At 37.8% G+C, this 18,557-nt stretch overlaps 1 protein-coding gene across 1 annotated transcript; it reads left to right on the plus strand.

The window, feature by feature from the left end:
* The first annotated feature begins 10,529 nt into the window (after positions 1 to 10,529).
* On the plus strand, positions 10,530 to 17,983 carry LOC123762526 (uncharacterized). Its single transcript, XM_045749023.2, has 4 exons — positions 10,530 to 10,937; positions 13,164 to 13,338; positions 15,648 to 15,750; positions 17,663 to 17,983. Exons 1-4 carry the CDS (start codon positions 10,530 to 10,532, stop codon positions 17,820 to 17,822), a joined length of 846 nt encoding a protein of 281 aa, XP_045604979.2. The 3' UTR covers positions 17,823 to 17,983.
* Positions 17,984 to 18,557: the final 574 nt, after the last annotated feature.

An 18,557-nucleotide genomic window follows, 5' to 3' on the forward strand; every position in this document is an offset into this window, starting at 1 on the left:
TGAGGTCACTAAAATTTTATTTTTATATTTCTTAAACAACTAAATGGTCGCAACACAGAACACACTCCAACACCCTTAAAACACCCATGAACCTTCCCAATTCTCCCACCTCCAGACACCCATGCAACTGCAATAGGGAACAGCACTGAAATTACCAGTACTGAAACCAATGTGTTCAAAACTCCAGAACATCTTGGAGACAGAACAGTAACTGATCTACGAGAAAACTCTTTTTATGTCATTTCCTAAATGACCTAAACCTCTCTTCAAAATTCTTTCTCAAAGGGGCTGTTACGTAAGATCGTAGCACTGGATCAGTAGTCAAAAACGTTGTTTAGACGTATTGAGTGTGATAGTTCTGTAGTTATCAAAAGAATCCACTGTCTTTACCAGTTTTTGTAAATGAACGCAAGAACAGAGATAGTTATTATTGACAGTGATTTACTCTGGAAAAGTAATCCCCCAAATACACATAGATAAATAAGTATACATTTACAGCGTTCCATGTTGAATTTTACCGGATTATATGTTAGAGGAACTATTTTCTTACACCCTTATCAAACAGTAGAGGAAATTGAACGTATAAATGTTTAACAGAAGGGCTGAGGTGAATACAGGTCACAGCTTTAGTAAGCATGTTTAAATTCCATCTGAAATGTACATATTGAACAGTGTTGAACAGTGTTAAATATTTATCATTGAAAACGCTAAATACATTAAGAGGCCCATAGGCCCATTTATGACGACCCGCAAGAAAGTCTCGGTGATTTTTACCATTTCTGAATTTCACTCTAAAAAAACACGAAACTTGGTTTTCTAATGGTTTCAGCATCATTAAATTTAACAATTATTTACATCTTGCATAATCTCTATATTTGCTGGATGATATTGAGCCATTGGCCTTTATCTAATCTGTGACAGCCGTATTTAGACCGCTGTAGCAACTCAATTGAGCGGGTTGAGTGAGAAAGTAGATCTTGAATTAGGAATTCTCTTCCATTTCAGTTAATTCACCTGAATGTCATCACGTTCTGTGTTAAGCAAGCCTGCACATTTATACTGGTCAGCATGAGTGACTTGCTTTCGGTCTACATATGTTATAGGATTATGAACTTTGTCATCACCGGAGAGAGCAACTTTGCGAGTGAGGTATATTGAAAATACATATTATTTATATTCAAATTATATAATCAAAGCTATATCTTCCTCTCCCGTGATTGATACTATATCTTTCCCTTCCATGATCAATACGAGACCTTCCCTTATCATGAATGATATCAAAAATTAATATATAATTTTTCACTTATAAAATTAGTTGAATATTCAGCCACGTTTGAATATTCAATTATTTATACTATTTTTCTACATTTTATTTTTGCTATTTAAATTTTAATTCCTCTCAGCATTGTTTTTATCAGTAGTGTTAACATAATACGTTAGTCTTATTTTCATAATGTTGAGGTGAAATAGCCCCATAAATAAACAAAAAATAATGTAAACTGAGTACACTACGAAAAATCCAATATCCACTCTCTGGGTTTCCTCTACACTACAAATCTCGTTTTCGGAAAGGAGCTTTTCCAAGGTGAGATAATCGGATGTGAAAGACTTAGAGATATACAATAACAGACAATCCTTCTTGACTAAGACTCAGGGATTTCCTCGGCCCAAAATAGTGGGATATTTTATATCCTGAGAGAAAAGCCATCATCTGTTTGTTGATAAATCAGTATAACGCACTAGCCTAGATGTGCTTGAAGCGTTGAGCTTCAGCTCCAACACCAAGCCTTCGAGTTATTGGTAGTGAATGCAGTGATTCTGTTCCATCTCGTACTGATAATAATAGACACAATGAAGTTCATTATTGACTTTTATCCATCGAATGTATATATATATATATATATATATATATATATATATATATATATATATATATATATATATATATATATATGCGAACAAGCCTGAATGGTCCCCAGGACATATGCAACTGAAACCCCCCATACATTACGTCCTCCTATGATGGAGTGATAGACGGCCGACAGGCCTTAATAAAAACATATACAACTCTTAACGGTGGATCACTTGGCTCGTGAGCCAAGTGATCAGAACGGGCTCAGAAATAAACTGTTAAAGGCATCCAACACTAACAATGCACTAATGTAAAAGTGAACACTCTGAACAATGTTATGCCTGCTGGGGCCAGATTCAAGAAGCAGTTACGCAAGCACTTACGAACTCAATCTTTGGCGGCTTTGTTTACAATTATTAATTGCATATATATATATATATATATATATATATATATATATATATATATATATATATATATATATATATATATATATGTCGTACCTAGTAGCCAGAACTCACTTTTTGGCCTACGATTCAAGGCCCGATTTGCCTAATAAGCCAAGTTTTCCTGAATTAATATATTTTTTCTAATTTTTTTCTTATGAAATGATAAAGCTACCCATTTCATTATGTATGAGGTCAATTTTTTTTATTGTAGTTAAAATTAACGTAGATATATGACCGAACCTAACCAACCCTACCTAACCTAACCTAACCTATCTTCATAGGTTAGGTTGGGTTAGGTTGCCGAAAAAGGTAGGTTAGGTTAGGTTAGGTAGGTTAGGTCGTCGAAAAACAATTAGTTCATGAAAACTTAGCTTATTAGGCAAATCGGGCCTTGCATAGTAGGCTGAGAAGTGCGTTCTGGCTATTAGGTACGACATATATATATATATATATATATATATATATATATATATATATATATATATATATATAAATATATATATATATATATATATATATATATATATATATATATATATATATATTTATATACATATATATATATATATATATATATACATATATATATATATATATATATATATATATATATATATATATATATATATATATATATATATATATATATATATATATATATATATATATATATATATATATATATATATATACAGCCAGAATGCACTTCTTGGCCTACTATGCAGGAGTCGATTTGCCTAATAAACAAAGTTTTCCTGAATATATATATTTTTCTAAAAAAAATTCTTATGAAATGATAAAGCTATCCATTTCATTATGTATGAGTTAATTTATTGTAATTTGAGTAAAAACTAACGTAGATATATGACAGAACTTAACCAACCCTACCTAACATAACCTAACCTATCTCAACCTAACCAAAACTAACATAACTATGTCAATAATTTATGTGCCTAATATAATATAATAATAATATTTCAAATAAACCAATTGGATTGTTTTTTTTTGAAAAAAATGAAAATCACTCGGCCTATTAGGCAAATTGGGCCTTGCATAGTAGGCCGAGAAGTGCGTTCTGCCTACCATGCAAAGCCTGATATGCCTAATAGGCCGAATAATTTTGAATATTTTCAATAAATTGTTTCCAATTAGTTTATTTGAATTATTATTATTATATAATATTAGGAACATAAGTTTTTGACTTAGTTGTCTTAGTTTAGGTTAGGTTTAGATAGGTTAGGTTAGGTTAGGTATGGTTTGTTAGGTTAGGTTTAGATAGGTTAGGTTAGGTTAGGTATGGTTGGGTAGGTTCGGTCATATATCTACCTTAGTTTTAACTCAAATTAACAAATAATCAACTCATTCATAATAAAATGAATAGATTTATAATTTCTTAAGAAAAAAATATTAGAAAAATCTATAAATTCAGGAAAACCTGACTTATTAGGCAGATCGGCCCTTACATAGTAGACCGAGAAGTGCGTTCTGGCTACTAGGTACGACATATATATATATATATATATGTCGTACCTAATAGCCAGAACTCACTTTTCAGCCTACTATGCAAGGCCTGATTTGCCTAATAAGCCAAGTTTTCATGAATTAATTGTTTTTCGACTACCTAACCTACCTAACCTAACCTAACCTAACTTTTTCGGCTACCTAACCTAACCTAACCTATAAAGATAGGTTAGGTTAGGTTAGGTAGGGTTGGTTAGGTTCGGTCATATATCTACGTTAATTTTACCTCAAATAAAAAAAAATTGACCCCATACATAATGAAATGGGTAGCTTTATCTTTTCATAAGAAAAAAATTAGAGAAAATATATTAATTCAGGAAAACTTGGCTTATTAGGCAAATCGGGCCTTGCATAGTAGGCTGAAAAGTGCGTTCTGGCTACTAGGTACGACATATATATATATATATATATATATATATATATATATATATATATATATATATATATATATATATATATATATGTATATATATATATATATATATATATATATATATATATATATATATATATATATATATATATATATATATATATATATATATATATATATATATATATATATATATATATATAATAGGGGTACCACCTCTGGTGCAATTGCAGGGACCCACATCCTCGAAGAAGAAAACAAAGAGCATTCAGAGAAAATTTTGTGGATTCTCACTGAATACTTTATTCTTTTCTTCTCCTACCACCCCTATTATTTTTTTGAATGTTTTGTTTTATTTAATTGCAATGCTACAGTTTACAGAGAACACACACACACACACACACACACACACACACACACAAATATATAACAATTAAACAATCAGCATTCGAAGACCTCGTGCAGCTCCTCGGAGGTTGGGTGCGTACCCAGGATACAGCACGCAAGTATCGTGGAGTGATTGCCCCCTCTCCCTGCACCTTGCAACCCCTGGCCACGGATGATTATCTGCGCTTCAGATCATAAATGTTTGCCCCGGTTCACCTAGCAGTAATTTTAGATCTGGCTGTACTCTGATTAGTGGGTTATGTTTAGGGAAACTAGTTAGGTAAGGCTAAACATGAGCTATGGGAATGGGGCGCTCTAAGCGTGCTAACAAGAGTGAGAGGCGATCTGTTCTTGTGCCCATACAAGTGTAACATTTCCTTCTCTTTATTTGTATTACTTTGATTACCTCAGCCCAGGACATCCCCGGTTACAGGACCCAACTGAACTTGGTTCTCGCAGACAGCTACTCTTTCCCTTGTGCTGTTTATTCTCACGTTAGACACTTTCATTCATAGTGGTCTCACAGGATTTTATGGCAGTTGTTCCAGTACCCAACACACTCGTAGCAACACACTCTTAGCAGCACACCCCTTAGCAGCACGCCCGTAGCAACAAACCCTTGGTAGTAAACCCTTAGCAACACGCCCTTAGCAACACACCCTTTGCAATACGCCCTTAGCAACACACCCTTGGTAGTACACCCTTAGCAACAGTACACCCTTGGTAATAAATCCTTGGCAACACCATCACTAGTATCACATTATTGTATCACTCACTTAGAGACACACTCATAGCAACACACACTCTTGGTAACACACACTTCCCAACACACCCTTGGCAACACACACGCTCCAACAACACACAGGTCTCAAGTAACGTGTTGCTGCAGATTTATTTTTTTACATTTATTACCTGTAATTTGTATTTTATGCTATCAGTAAATAAAGGTAATTTATAACACATTTATTTTACAAACTCAAAATTTTTCTGGCTTCGACCGGTTATTGGCGACTATCTCAAGTATATAAATTAATATAATTTATTGCACTCTCAATTGCTTGATTTAAGCAATAATTTTTAGAAATTTTATTTGCCTTATGGATTTCTGCCTTATTCCTAATAAAAGCAGGTTTCCGTCATAATAAACAAGCGTGCTTAAATAGTTATATATTTTTAAAATTAATCCTTATTTAAATCCACCTCATTCTACTGTATTTAATTATAATCTACATTATTACTGCTTCTTCAATATTGGCCAATCTTCATGTTTCTGCAAATCATGTTTGTTGGAAAAGTCAAGACCAAACCAGGCTAGGTTTTGTGCATAAACTAAAACAGGTTTGGTTACGTAAGGTGCAAAATGTTGTCTAAGGCAAACACTAAAAAGTATCGGACTGAGAGTGAAAGTAGATCGAACGTAAGAAAGAAGGAGAGCGGGAGAGAGAGAGAGAGAGAGAGAGAGAGAGAGAGAGAGAGAGAGAGAGAGAGAGAGAGAGAGAGAGAGAGAGAGAGAGAGAGAGAGAGAGAGAGAGAGTGAGAGTGAGAGTGAGAGTGAGAGTGAGAGTGAGAGTGAGAGTGAGAGTGAGAGAGAGAGGCAGACAGAAACTGGAATAGAAAACATATAATTCAAATAGATCTGATCATTTCTGACTTGATGATCCTGGTTTCGGTGCTGTGGTGATGTCGATCTGTGAGGATGTCGAGGTGTTGTTCCATGCAAGTACGAAGGTCTTCGTCGAGGCTGCTGTTCCTCCATTGGTTTGTAGCGTGGAGTAGAAGAAACTGACAACACTATTTGGAGGACCCATGGCGATTCCACGACCCAGAGATAGCTTCTTAAACCTTGATGGAATCATGCTCACTGAGGACCAAATCACTCTCTTAAATCTGGGCATAAACTGTCACGTTATGTCCAGACCAAGTGAGATGGCCCGGAAAGTGGAGTTGGAGATTCTATTGATGACATATTCGACCTCGAGAAGCAAAAGAAGGTTACCACTAAAGACACCTTACAAGCAGAACTAATTGCAGAAGGAGGAAAGATTCGAGGTAACTACAGAAGCACCATACTGTCCTCCGAACTCAAAGCAGCAGCTTTGAGAACAAGGAGATAGTCGTCAGGAGAGGTGACAAGTAGCCAATATACGTTATTCTTAGAAAAGACGAATGTCTGGCAAAAATGAACCTCATACTCTCCGACCAAACCGAAATTCCAAAGGGTAACGAACGACACTACTGCCGAATTGAAAACGAAGGCAAACAGATTGATCGAAACTGTGAATGCCAAGAAATCCGGACTCCACCTGCCAAAAATTGTTGGGGAATACAAACCTGGGTATGCCTATGGATATGTTAAGACCCGCAAACCTGGAAACCCACTACGGCCAATCATCAGCCAGATACCCACACCCACATACAGACTGGTTAAACGATTCAACGGGTTGCTGACTCCTTACGTACCTTGTGCTTTCAGCCTGAAGTCTCCCAAGGAATTTGTTGAATCTACTGTGGGGAGCTCAGGCCACGGGGAAAAGAGCCTCGTTGGATGTAGAGTCACTATTTCCAACATGCCGGTAGACAAAACAATCGGGATGATAGCAGACAGAGTGTATCGTGACCCAGCTTGCACTCCTCTTGACATGCCAGAAAACACACTGAGGAAACTACTCCAAGCCTGCACTAAAGAGGCACCCATCGTGAGCCAAGATGGGCACATGCATAAGCAAGTAGATGGGGTCGCCATGGGTTCCCCCCTAGGTGTCCTGTTTGCGAACTTCTACATGGGTACCATCGAGCAGAGGGTCTTAGTTGACATGGGCTTGAAACCTGCCATATACTGCAGATATGTTGACAACATTTTTACGCAGGTACCTGATGCCAGATGTATGCAGCAGCTGAAGGAGGCATTTGAGCGGAATTCTATGTTGAGCTTCACTTACGAGATGGAGAACAATGGGAAGCTGCCCTTTCTGGATGTAACAGTCACGGAAAGGAGCGAAGGCTTCCACACTGCAGTCTACACTAAGGAAACCAACATAGGAATGTGCATCAATGCCAATAGTGACTGCCCAGACAGGTACAAGAGGAGTGTTGTCAACGCTTACGTCGCCCGTGCTCTCAGCCACAGCTTAGATTGAAAGCAAGTCGATGAAGAACTCAGTAGAGTAAGGCAAGTTCTAGTCAACAACGGCTTCTCTAACGGTCTCGTTGAAGACATCATAAATAGAAAGGTGAAACGCCATGCAACCTCTGAAGAGTCAACCAACACAACACTTGTACCCCGAATTAAACTATTTTACAGAACTTCTTTTCGACGGCTCATAAAACAGAGGAAAGGGTCTTGAAAGATATTGTTGATAGTAACGTTATCCCTACAGACAAAAATCAGAAAATACAATTGACAATTTATTATTAAACCAAAAAAACGGCCAATCTACTCATGAAAAACTCTCCAGATACCAAGCAGAACACCTTAAAGGAGACCAACGTCGTCTATGCCTTTAAATGGCCACTTGGGGACTGTAAGCCCCAAAGAACTCAGTATATAGGCAAGACAACAACGTCTTTTTCCATGCGATTAACAATGCATAAGCAACAGGGCGCCATCAAGGAACATATAATCTCTTTTTACAACCAGGGCCTTCACCAGAGAAATCTTAACAAACAACACAGAAATCATCGATGTGTACAGTAATAGCAGGCGGCTCGACATCAGTGAGGCACTACACATCAAAAAGTCAACACCAGCAATCTACAGCCAATTAATGCACAACTATATTCTACCCACTGCAAGGCCCCGAACCAATATGGAAGCAACAAGAGGATGTATGGGCCAATAGGCCTTCTTCAGTTCTCACATCCAATTTATACTCATTATTTCGTGTTCTGTCTTGTGTTTGTCATAAGTTTGTTCACCTCACCTAAAACTTTTTTATCATATCACCTCACCCAAAATGAGTATAAGTTCGATGAATCTGTGTGTAAATTTAGTCTTTGAAAATGTAATAAGCATTACGAAACGCGTTTAGGCGTCAGACAATTAAAAAATAAATATTGGAGAATTGATATTTTCATTACCACCGACAGCGATGAAAAACATAAGAAATATTGAGAAAATTCGTGTTAGAATTATTAATCTTACCTTTTCGGTCATATTCAACAACATATGCTTACAAGAAAGACTGCTACCAAAATATACTAATATATATATATATATATATATATATATATATATATATATATATATATATATATATATATATATATATATATACATATATATATATATATACATACATATATATATATATATATATATATATATATATATATATATATATATATATATATATATATATATATATATATATATATATATATATATATTTATATATATATATATATTTATATGTGATAATTTGGAGTAATAATATTAATTTTACTATTAAAATAATAAAGAAATAAAATTACTAAAACGATGGGTAATGGTTGGTGGGTGGTGGAGGGTCTTTGGTCCCGCCCAGGTAGGTCAACCAGTTGTTGGTGAGACAACCTGATGCTACACTTTCACGTAGCATCAACTTCCTCGCCCACATCCTAACCGGTCACTACAGGCTACTGTAACCTTCACGCCCTCGTTATCTTACCCACCGGTCCATGTGGGCCACACCCCAACAACGACGAAACTTCCTCTCCTTCCTACCTTACCTATCTACCTACCTTACCTTATGATGATTCAAAGGATTAACGTCCCTCGCGGCTCGTTCTCTGACCAGGTCTCCTGCTACCGGTTTCCTATTACCTAACCCTCTTCTTTACACGATTGAAGTTGTTTACTAACACTATCCATCTTCACCTGTCACTGCTGCTCTACTCATAGATGAACCTCTCTCTCATTTGTATCTCTTTACCTTTCAACTTAGGTCACCTGCCTCTTAAACTGCTTGAGTACTTCAATACTCGTCTTGCTCTCTCCGCTCCGCTCTCCTCCTGATACAGGTTAATGTCATAGGACAAAAACATACCTTGAACTCAATATATCATATAAAAGGCTACACGCTCATGGGGTTTGTGGCACTCTGGTATTTGACACGGTGAGCAGTGGAGAACAAGGTGGAGAACATTACAGAACGCTCGCCAAAGAACACTAGAGGGCGTGCAATAAAAAATTCTATAGAGTGTACTGACAATCACTATAGAACGTACACTTAAGGACACTAGAGAAAAGACTGCTCAGTGCTTAGTTCATGGCAGAGATTGTTGGATAAATATTTGAAATTAATTTGTTCAGTAAATATTCGATTTAATTTTATAATTGCTATAGTTGTTGCTACTTGTTATCTGGCGATAAATCCGAAAACGTATATTTAGATTGCCATCATTTCATTTGATTTAGGATAAAAACCCACACTTGTGTATTTGTGAAATTTATGTAAAGAATTTACACCAAGTCTTTCGCACTCTCCTGAGTGCTTTGTTAAGGTCTGAGTGTGTGGTGAGGACGAGACTTGTATCTCAACATTGAAGTCTCGTCCTAACCACACACTCAAACCTCGATAAAGCACTCAGGAGAGTGTAAAAGACTTGGTGTAAATTATTTACATAAATTTCATAAATACACAAGAGTGGGTTTTTATCTTATGTTACTCTCGATATTAGTATTGAGTTGTAATTTGTTATTTCATTTTTTTTACCTTTGTTTTAATGCATGTTTAAACAAACACCGTCTCAAAAACTATCGAATATGTTGAAAAACTAATTGAAAACACTAAATATAAATATCTCGTATAGCAAGTTAAATTTTACTTAATTTTGCATTTATATTGTTTTATTTGTTGAATTCATCGCCATCGTCTCTTGAACATTATTACACATTTTCTATATCGCCTTTGTGACTTTTTATTAAATAATTACCACTGGCTACTCATTCTGAATTTTTGTATTTCAGATGAAGGTGCTGCTTGTGCTGTCCTTGGTGGCTGTGGTCGCCTCCCCGCACGGAACACTGGGGGGTGGTGTGGGATATTATGGTAGAAGACTTGGTGGTGTAGGACTTGGTGGTGTAGGACTTGGTGGTGTAGGACTTGGTGGTGTAGGACTTGGTGGTGTAGGACTTGGTGGTGTAGGACTTGGTGGTGGAGGACTTGGTGGTGTAGGACTTGGTGGTGGAGGACTTGGTGGTGTAGGACTTGGTGGTGTAGGACTTGGTGGTGTGGGATATTACGGTAGAAGACTTGGTGGTATAGGACTTGGTGGTGTTGGACTTGGTGGTGTAGGACTTGGTGGTGTAGGACTTGGTGGTGTAGGAGTGCAAGGTATTGGGTCGGCGCTGCAATACAGCTACCAAGGAGCCCTGGTAAGTCTTTGTTCTGTTTTCATATATGTATCGTCTGTATTCTCAAGTCTGCATATGTATTCTTGGCGAACACTTACTGATATGTGTAAATGTTTTTTGCATGAATGTTGTCTAATGTCTCACTATTTTTATGTATGCCTATAAAATAAATATTTTATTTGTGAACATTTTCGGAGTCTGAAAATATTTGATATGCGAATGTTGCAATGTTGTTATCGGTTTATATTCAGTCGTACACTATATATTCAGGACTAAAGTCAACTTGCATCTGGCCATTAAGCTACACTGGTGGCCTTCATAACCCTCCAACGGTTGGTAAGACTGGATATATCTGTCTCAGCAGCACTGCTTGCCCTTCTCGATATCTTTCAGTAGTAACTTTGCCTATTTTAGTATCTGTCTTTATTCCTCCAAGTATTATCTTAAGGGGTCTATTTTTTTCTTTTCTTAATTACTTTTTTGGGAGGGGGGAGTAAAGAGGAAGGAGAGGCATAGGTGAAGGGAAGTTTAGAAGTGGGAAATACAGTGAGAGTTTTGAAAGCAGGCGGGCTGTCCGCCTTGCTGACTATCTCTTAATTACCAATGCGTCAATAATATGCAACAAGGTCAATAATTTACCAATCTAATTACATTAATCCGTCTTCCTAAAACATCTTTCCCTCTAGCGCCAAAGAGGATTATGAATAGCCTTTTTAGAAGCTTCCCATTCACAGCAATGATCTTCATTAATTTCCTTTATATCGTATTTACTATTTCGTGTTTTACTATTTGTGTTTACAGAATCGAGCTATTAGCTTATTGACCCCGCCTTTCTAACTAATCGATTTTCTTTTTTTATATCTACCACATATATTTCTCTAACACACGCACGCACACACATCCCCAGGAAGCAGCCAGCAGCAGTGGTCTAACTCTCAGGTACCTATTTACTGCTAGGTGAACAGGTGCATCAAGGTGAAAGAAACTCTGCCCATTTGTTTCCGCTTCCGCCGGGAATCGAACCCGAGCCATTAGGACTACGACTTCCCTAGCGCTATCCTCTCAGCCGCGAAGCCCCATCCATGTATGTACTCATTTGTACTCACCTATTTGTGCCTCCAGAATCGAGCATTGACTCTTGGACCCTGCCTATCGAGCGATAGGTTGTTTACAGTAATGACTCCTGTCGTATTTGCCTATCATACCTAGTTTTAAAATTATGAATAGAGTTTGCTTCCACAACCGGTTCCCCAAGTGCATTCCATTTTTCCACTACTCTCACGCTAAAAAAAACTTTCTAACATGTCCGTGACTCATCTGAGTTTCTACCTGCCACCCATGTCCCCTCGTTCTGTTAGTATTCCGTGCGAACATTTCTTCTATTTCCCCTTTGTCAACTCCCCTGAGTATTTTATAAGTTCTTATCATACCCCCCATCTCCCTTTTTTTCTAGTGACATAAGGTTCAGTTCCTTCAGACGCTCTTCATATCCCATCCCTCGTAACTCTGGGACAAGCCTCGTCGCAAACCTCTGAACTTTCTCCAGTTTCCTTATGTGTTTCTTCAGGTCGGGGTGTGTGTGTATGTGTGTGTGTGTGTATGTGTGTGTGTGTGTGATGTATGTGTGTGTGTGTGTGTGTGTGTGTGTGTGTGTGTGTGTGTGTGTGTGTGTGTGTGTGTGTGTGTATGTGTGTGTGTGTGTGATGTATGTGTGTGTGTGTGTGTGTGTGTGTGTGTGTGTGTGTGTGTGTGTGTGTGTGTGTGTGTGTGTGTGTGTGTGTGTGTGTGTGTGTGTGTGTGTGTGTGTGTGTGTGTGTGTGTGTGTGTGTGTGGAACGTTAATTCATAAGTCCCACCTTTCCAGCTATCAAATGGTTAAAGCAGTGACTCTCTTCCTCCATGGAGCTTATCATATAATCTATCATAATAAACATTGAGGTGTGTGGCGCCGCAAGTGTTACAGCAGGTACGCCTGAAAGTTGCTCAGTTCCATTGTCGACCTTTCAGTGTTTTTCTCCAACAGTCGCTTCGTACAACACTGATGCCACACTCATACTCATTCTTTATTTATTAATAATCCGCTTCGGATTTATCCCAACCATAATATTTAAGATACCACGTTCCACCACATCTTTCTCCATCTCAGAATTCTACCGAGATATTACTTATCCCGCTCCAATCCCTTCTAACCCATGTCAACAGCAAAACATGTTATAAACACTCAAGTTCAATTTACTTCATCAATCAGGTTGATTTGTCGAGTCAATACAGTGACTATCACTTCTCCTGGCGCCACGACGGAGGTAAGGAATACCCATGGGAGCAAGCCATCTATTACTGCACGAGCTTGGGGCCAGGCTGGCAAGGTGTCAGCATAGAGACCATCTTTGAGAGCAAGATCATCAACAACGTCATCGCCTACGGTAAGGAAACACGCTAAGCATCTCCAAGCGACTTGGAATTGAAACTTTTTCTTTTGTTGGTGCAAGACAAAACGTTCGCAGCCTTCTACAGGCTACCGCAGTTACACGTATCTAAACCGACGCTTCTAAGATGGAAGAATGATTTGGTCGAGTAATTGTTTCCTTACATTTTGCTTGTCAACCCACGTTTTTGAAAGTGTAAATATATCTTGTACCTTCTTGATATTACATTGCACATGTTAATATCATAAAAGCACCATTTTGGCTGTACATTATTTGGCGACAAAGCTTCATTAATTTTATAACATCACGTGAAGCGTTAGAGACAGTTGGGAGGCGCGAGTGCTTTTGGACTATCTATTGTTAACGTGAGAGTAGAATTGGATTAGCAGTATGAAGAGGTACTGTTGCTAATGGTGTTTAAAGGCACAGTTGACAGGATTGCCAGTAATTTGTTTTGGAATGGAAACAAACCAATTATTTCTTTGATAGGTAAGGGGGAATGGATTTTGACAAGGCTAGGAACGAGAAGTTAATACGCAAGATTAGAGAAGCATTACAAATTATTACACATATAGGATGGATTCTGATTATGTGTAGAGGTTTGCCGTGTTTCCGAGTTGAAGATAAGCGAGTTGATATCACTTTCCCGCTGTAAAAGTACTAAAAGATAATACAACATTTTTCACAAACACATTCATTGGTGAAAGTTTCCAGTGTACAAGAGATGGAGTACATCATCTTGGAGGAGCCCGCAGGTTTGCTGGACCTTGAGATGTAACCTTAGTCGAGATCTGCGTCCAGAATTAAAGTATTCTTGCTGGTTAGTAAGTTAGTGGTGGCCTTAATTTAATACCCAGCGAAGTCGATTGCCATCCTGTGGCTGACCATCGCCACAAATACTGCTTGTTAACAAGCCATTACATGCATCAACACATGACTTAAGTGTGTGTGTGTGGTTTTGTATTTTGTTAAGTGCATAAGGGTATTGTTGATTGAGTATGGGGTTGGGAGTGGTTGTATATAGGGCTGTGTGTGGTGTGTATGGTTGTGAATGATTGTGTTGTATCATCTATGTTGTGTGTTGTATAAGATTTTGGTTTCGTGTCATGTGGGGTCGTATGGGATTCTGTGTTGTGTGTGGTTATACTGTGTCGTGTAGAGCAGTACACTCACCTAGTTGAGTTTGCGAGGGTTGAACTTTGGCTCTTTGGTCCCGCCTAGTGTACTCAACTAGTTGTACTTACCTAGTTGTGCTTACGGTGGTTGAGCTTTGGTTCTTTGGTCCCGCCTCTCAACCGTCAGTCAACTGGTGCACAGATTCCTGAACCTACTGGGCTCTATCATATCTACATTTAAAACTGTGTATGGAGTCAGCCTCCACCACCACATCACTGCCTAATGCATTCCACCTGTTAACTATTCTGACACTGAAAAAGCTCTTTCTAACGTCCCTGTGGCTCATTTCAGGACTCAGTCTCCACCTGTGTCTCCTTGTTCGCGTACCACCAGTGTTGAATAGTTTATCCTTGTCTACCCTGTCAATTCCCCTGAGGATTTTGTAGGAAGTGATCTTGTTCCCTTACTCTTCTGTCTTCCAGTGCCTTAAGGTGCATTTTCTGCAATGCAATGCAGTGTGTGTGTGTGTGTGTGTGTGTGTGTGTGTGTGTGTGTGTGTGTGTGTGTGTGTGTGTGTGTGTGTGTGTGTGTGTGTGTGTGTGTGTGTGTGTGTGTGTGTGTGTGAAAAAATAGTTAGTAGTTATTAATTGTTGATTGACAGTTTAGAGGCGGGCCGAAAGAGGAGAGCTCAACCCCCGCAAGCACAACTAGGTGAATACACACACTTACACACACACATACCCAGCCAGTAGCAGCTCTTTAACACCCAAGTACCAATTAAAGCATAATTAAACATTGTTACGGCCTTATTGAGTAGAAACGCATTTAATATCGAAGGATAAGAGAAAAACTACCATCATTTGTCCGTCAGAAGATCTATAATAAAAAATAAAGTTAGTGTGTGCTTTAAAAGATAAGGGAGAATAAAGATTTGCTATTATTAAAATATATTAAAAGTATTATTTTCTCAACAATACAACATCTGATAATTGGTATAAATGCTATTTTCTATAATATATCGTAATTGAAATGTAAATAATTTACTTTATTGTAGAAGACTTTGAAAATCTGAGTAACGGAGCATATCTACCGAATTAAAAATGTTAATCCTTGTGAAATAAATATTATATTATTCACTATTTGCGCAAACAAATAACTCGTATTAATTCATGTGTTTATTTCCCCGTCAGACAAACTGAGGTACATCTGGACCGGCGGTTACCGCAGCAACTATGGCTGGACTTGGCCCTCTGGAAAACCATTCATTGGTCTCAACTGGTCTCTGACCGGACTGTAAGTTTCAATCTTCCAACTTGTTCTTAAGCCGATTATTATCTTTTTATGTTGATAATATCTTAATTGTAGATCTTAGATCAATACTATCGGGATAGGAGGGTCCGGTAGTACAGTCGGATTCGTTCTCGACGCACTATCGCGAATTCCGGGTTCGAATCTAGGGCGGGACAGAAATGGTTGGGCACATTTTCTTTCACCTAATGTATCTGTTCACCTAGCTGAGTGTATGAATACATTCTGGCTTCCTTTCCTCCGACACAATGAATTATAAATGAATATGTTTTTGTCATAAATGAACGTTGTTACTAACTCTGGTCAGGAAGGATTCGTTCGTTCTTTCATTAAATAATGTTAATCGTCTATTGCTTTTGCAAGCTTCAGAATATAGATTTTTGGGTCAAAACCTAGATTTACAATGCTGTATAATGTCGTAGCAAAAGAATCTGTCTTTTTTTGTAAGACTGGTTTAAAAGTATGATGTAACATGTTACAAGTCATCCTCTCCCACAAGAAAGTAATCATTACTTCGAAATATGCTAAGATCAGACGATTGCATTTTCTGCTGTTTTTTAACCAAATGTCATGCTCGTAACGCGAAAGCATCAGTAGTCTTCCCCCCCCCCCTCCCTCCTCCTACAGAATTCACCTTTTCTAAGATCTTTTTGGTAGAAAAAAAATAAGCATCAACAACTTTTTCGATTGTCGTCCATCCTGTGTTTAGCTATACTTAGCATGTCTCTATATAGACTTGTTATTAAATTATGATTATTAAGTGTTGATTAAATTATGTATAATTGAGTCAGATTATCTTAGCAAACGAAACTTTCCTCTTTTATTGGTTCTTTTCCCCAGGTTACTCTTTGCATTCCTTATCTATATAAAACGACATTATAGTAATATTAAGTCTACAAAATAAAAATTCAATGATGCTGATCTTACAAACGTGAATCAAGGAAAAACGTACAATTTCGAACAACGACATACAAAACAAACAAGAACATTATCTCTGCTTTTCCAATGCAAAAATATCAGACATTAGAATATTTAAATAAATCCTGGAAAAGACTTTTTTTTTTGAAGGCGTAATAACTATTGGAAATTCATTTAAAGGTCTTTACTTAAATCTACAACCTCTACCTCTATCTTTTCTAATTTACAAAACACCGTTTACTAGCAGTTTCTACCTTCAGTATTTTATGAACTGCCGTCTGCAAAGAGTATTGTATCCCGTTATTTATATAATCACGTCTCCATCTGAATTTCACTTCAATTCACATAACACTGTCTACTAATTATTATCATGTTATATCTCATACTCCATCTTCTACTACCGTTTTACCATTTAGTCTCATTGGCACTATTTGATCTACTGCCTGTACCTACCTTCTCATCTTCAAGTAACCCTTGTACTTACCTTGCTCCTCTTCTTGATACAATACCATATGGCTATACAACCTCCAGTACTTCTTTATATAACTCCACTATACAACCTCCAGTACTTCTTCATATAACTCCACTATACATCCTCCAGTACTTCTTCATATAACTCCACTATACAACCTCCAGTACTTCTTCATATAACTCCACTATACAGCCTCCAGTACTTCTTCATATAACTCCACTATACAACCTCCAGTACGTCTTCATATAACTCCACTATACAACCTCCAGTACTTCTTCATATAACTCCACTATATAACCTCCAGTACTTCTTCATATAACTCCACTATACAACCTCCAGTACTTCTTCATATAACGCCACTATACAACCTCCAGTACTTCTTCATATAACTCCACTATACAACCTCCAGTACGCCTTCATATAACTCCTGCCTCTACAGTTATTATGCTTCCTTATCTATACGTGAACTAAGTCACTAATAAGACTTTAACTCTTCCCTCTCTACAGGACTGGCCTGCCCCAGCCTGACAACCGTGAGGACTATAATGAGAGGTGTCTGGCCGTTCTCAACTATTTCTACAACGACGGCATCACCTGGCATGACATAGGCTGCCACCACGAGAAGGCTATCATCTGTGAGCGTCCACGGGTCTATGGCTACCACTAGTGCTGTAGTGGGACACGGGTTTAGTTTCCGTGTCGGGGTACAATGGGACATGGGTCTACGGAACCATGTACAGCAACAGCGGGACTTATCCCCCATTTAGCGAGAATACCAAGTTGGTAAAAGTGTGATTAAGTGGTGAATTTAATAAAATATAAATATTATTTTGAAAGTATTTATTTATTACCTGCAGAAACTTCTTATTCAACAAGAATATTTATGAAGGGAAACCCACAGCTATTAGAGTCGTCACATTCGTTTTTTTTTTTTTTAACGATGATAACTGACAAATATTCTGCAGTCGACAACAAACAAACAATGTCACAACATGAAAAGTCAGGGACTATGGGTGCGTCGTTGTAATTATATACGAAGGCCATCAACAAACGTCCAAGTTTCTGCGTTCAACGGTAATTGTAAATAGTTTTAATGCGAGGCTGAGAGCCCTTAAGCGTCCTCTAACGGTCGCAGACTTAGGTTAACGGGAAGGCCAGAGGGGAGGTAACCCTTAATTAGAAGCGCCACGAGAACTTCAGACACTGCTTCCCTCCGGTACCTTCGCAATTTTTGTGTTTCTCCCGGTGAACCTGTGCTAGGGTCTCCACTTGTGCTGAGTGTGTTTATCCCTGCAAACACACAACGAAGCGGTCCCTATGATTCCCTTGTTACAACTTGTAATAAAGTTGTTACTTCTTGTTATATCGTTTTTATGATGTATTAGAACGTTGTTACAACTTG

The sequence above is a fragment of the Procambarus clarkii genome, chromosome 27 (assembly GCF_040958095.1).
Source record: "Procambarus clarkii isolate CNS0578487 chromosome 27, FALCON_Pclarkii_2.0, whole genome shotgun sequence".
NCBI classification, from domain to species: domain Eukaryota; kingdom Metazoa; phylum Arthropoda; class Malacostraca; order Decapoda; family Cambaridae; genus Procambarus; species Procambarus clarkii.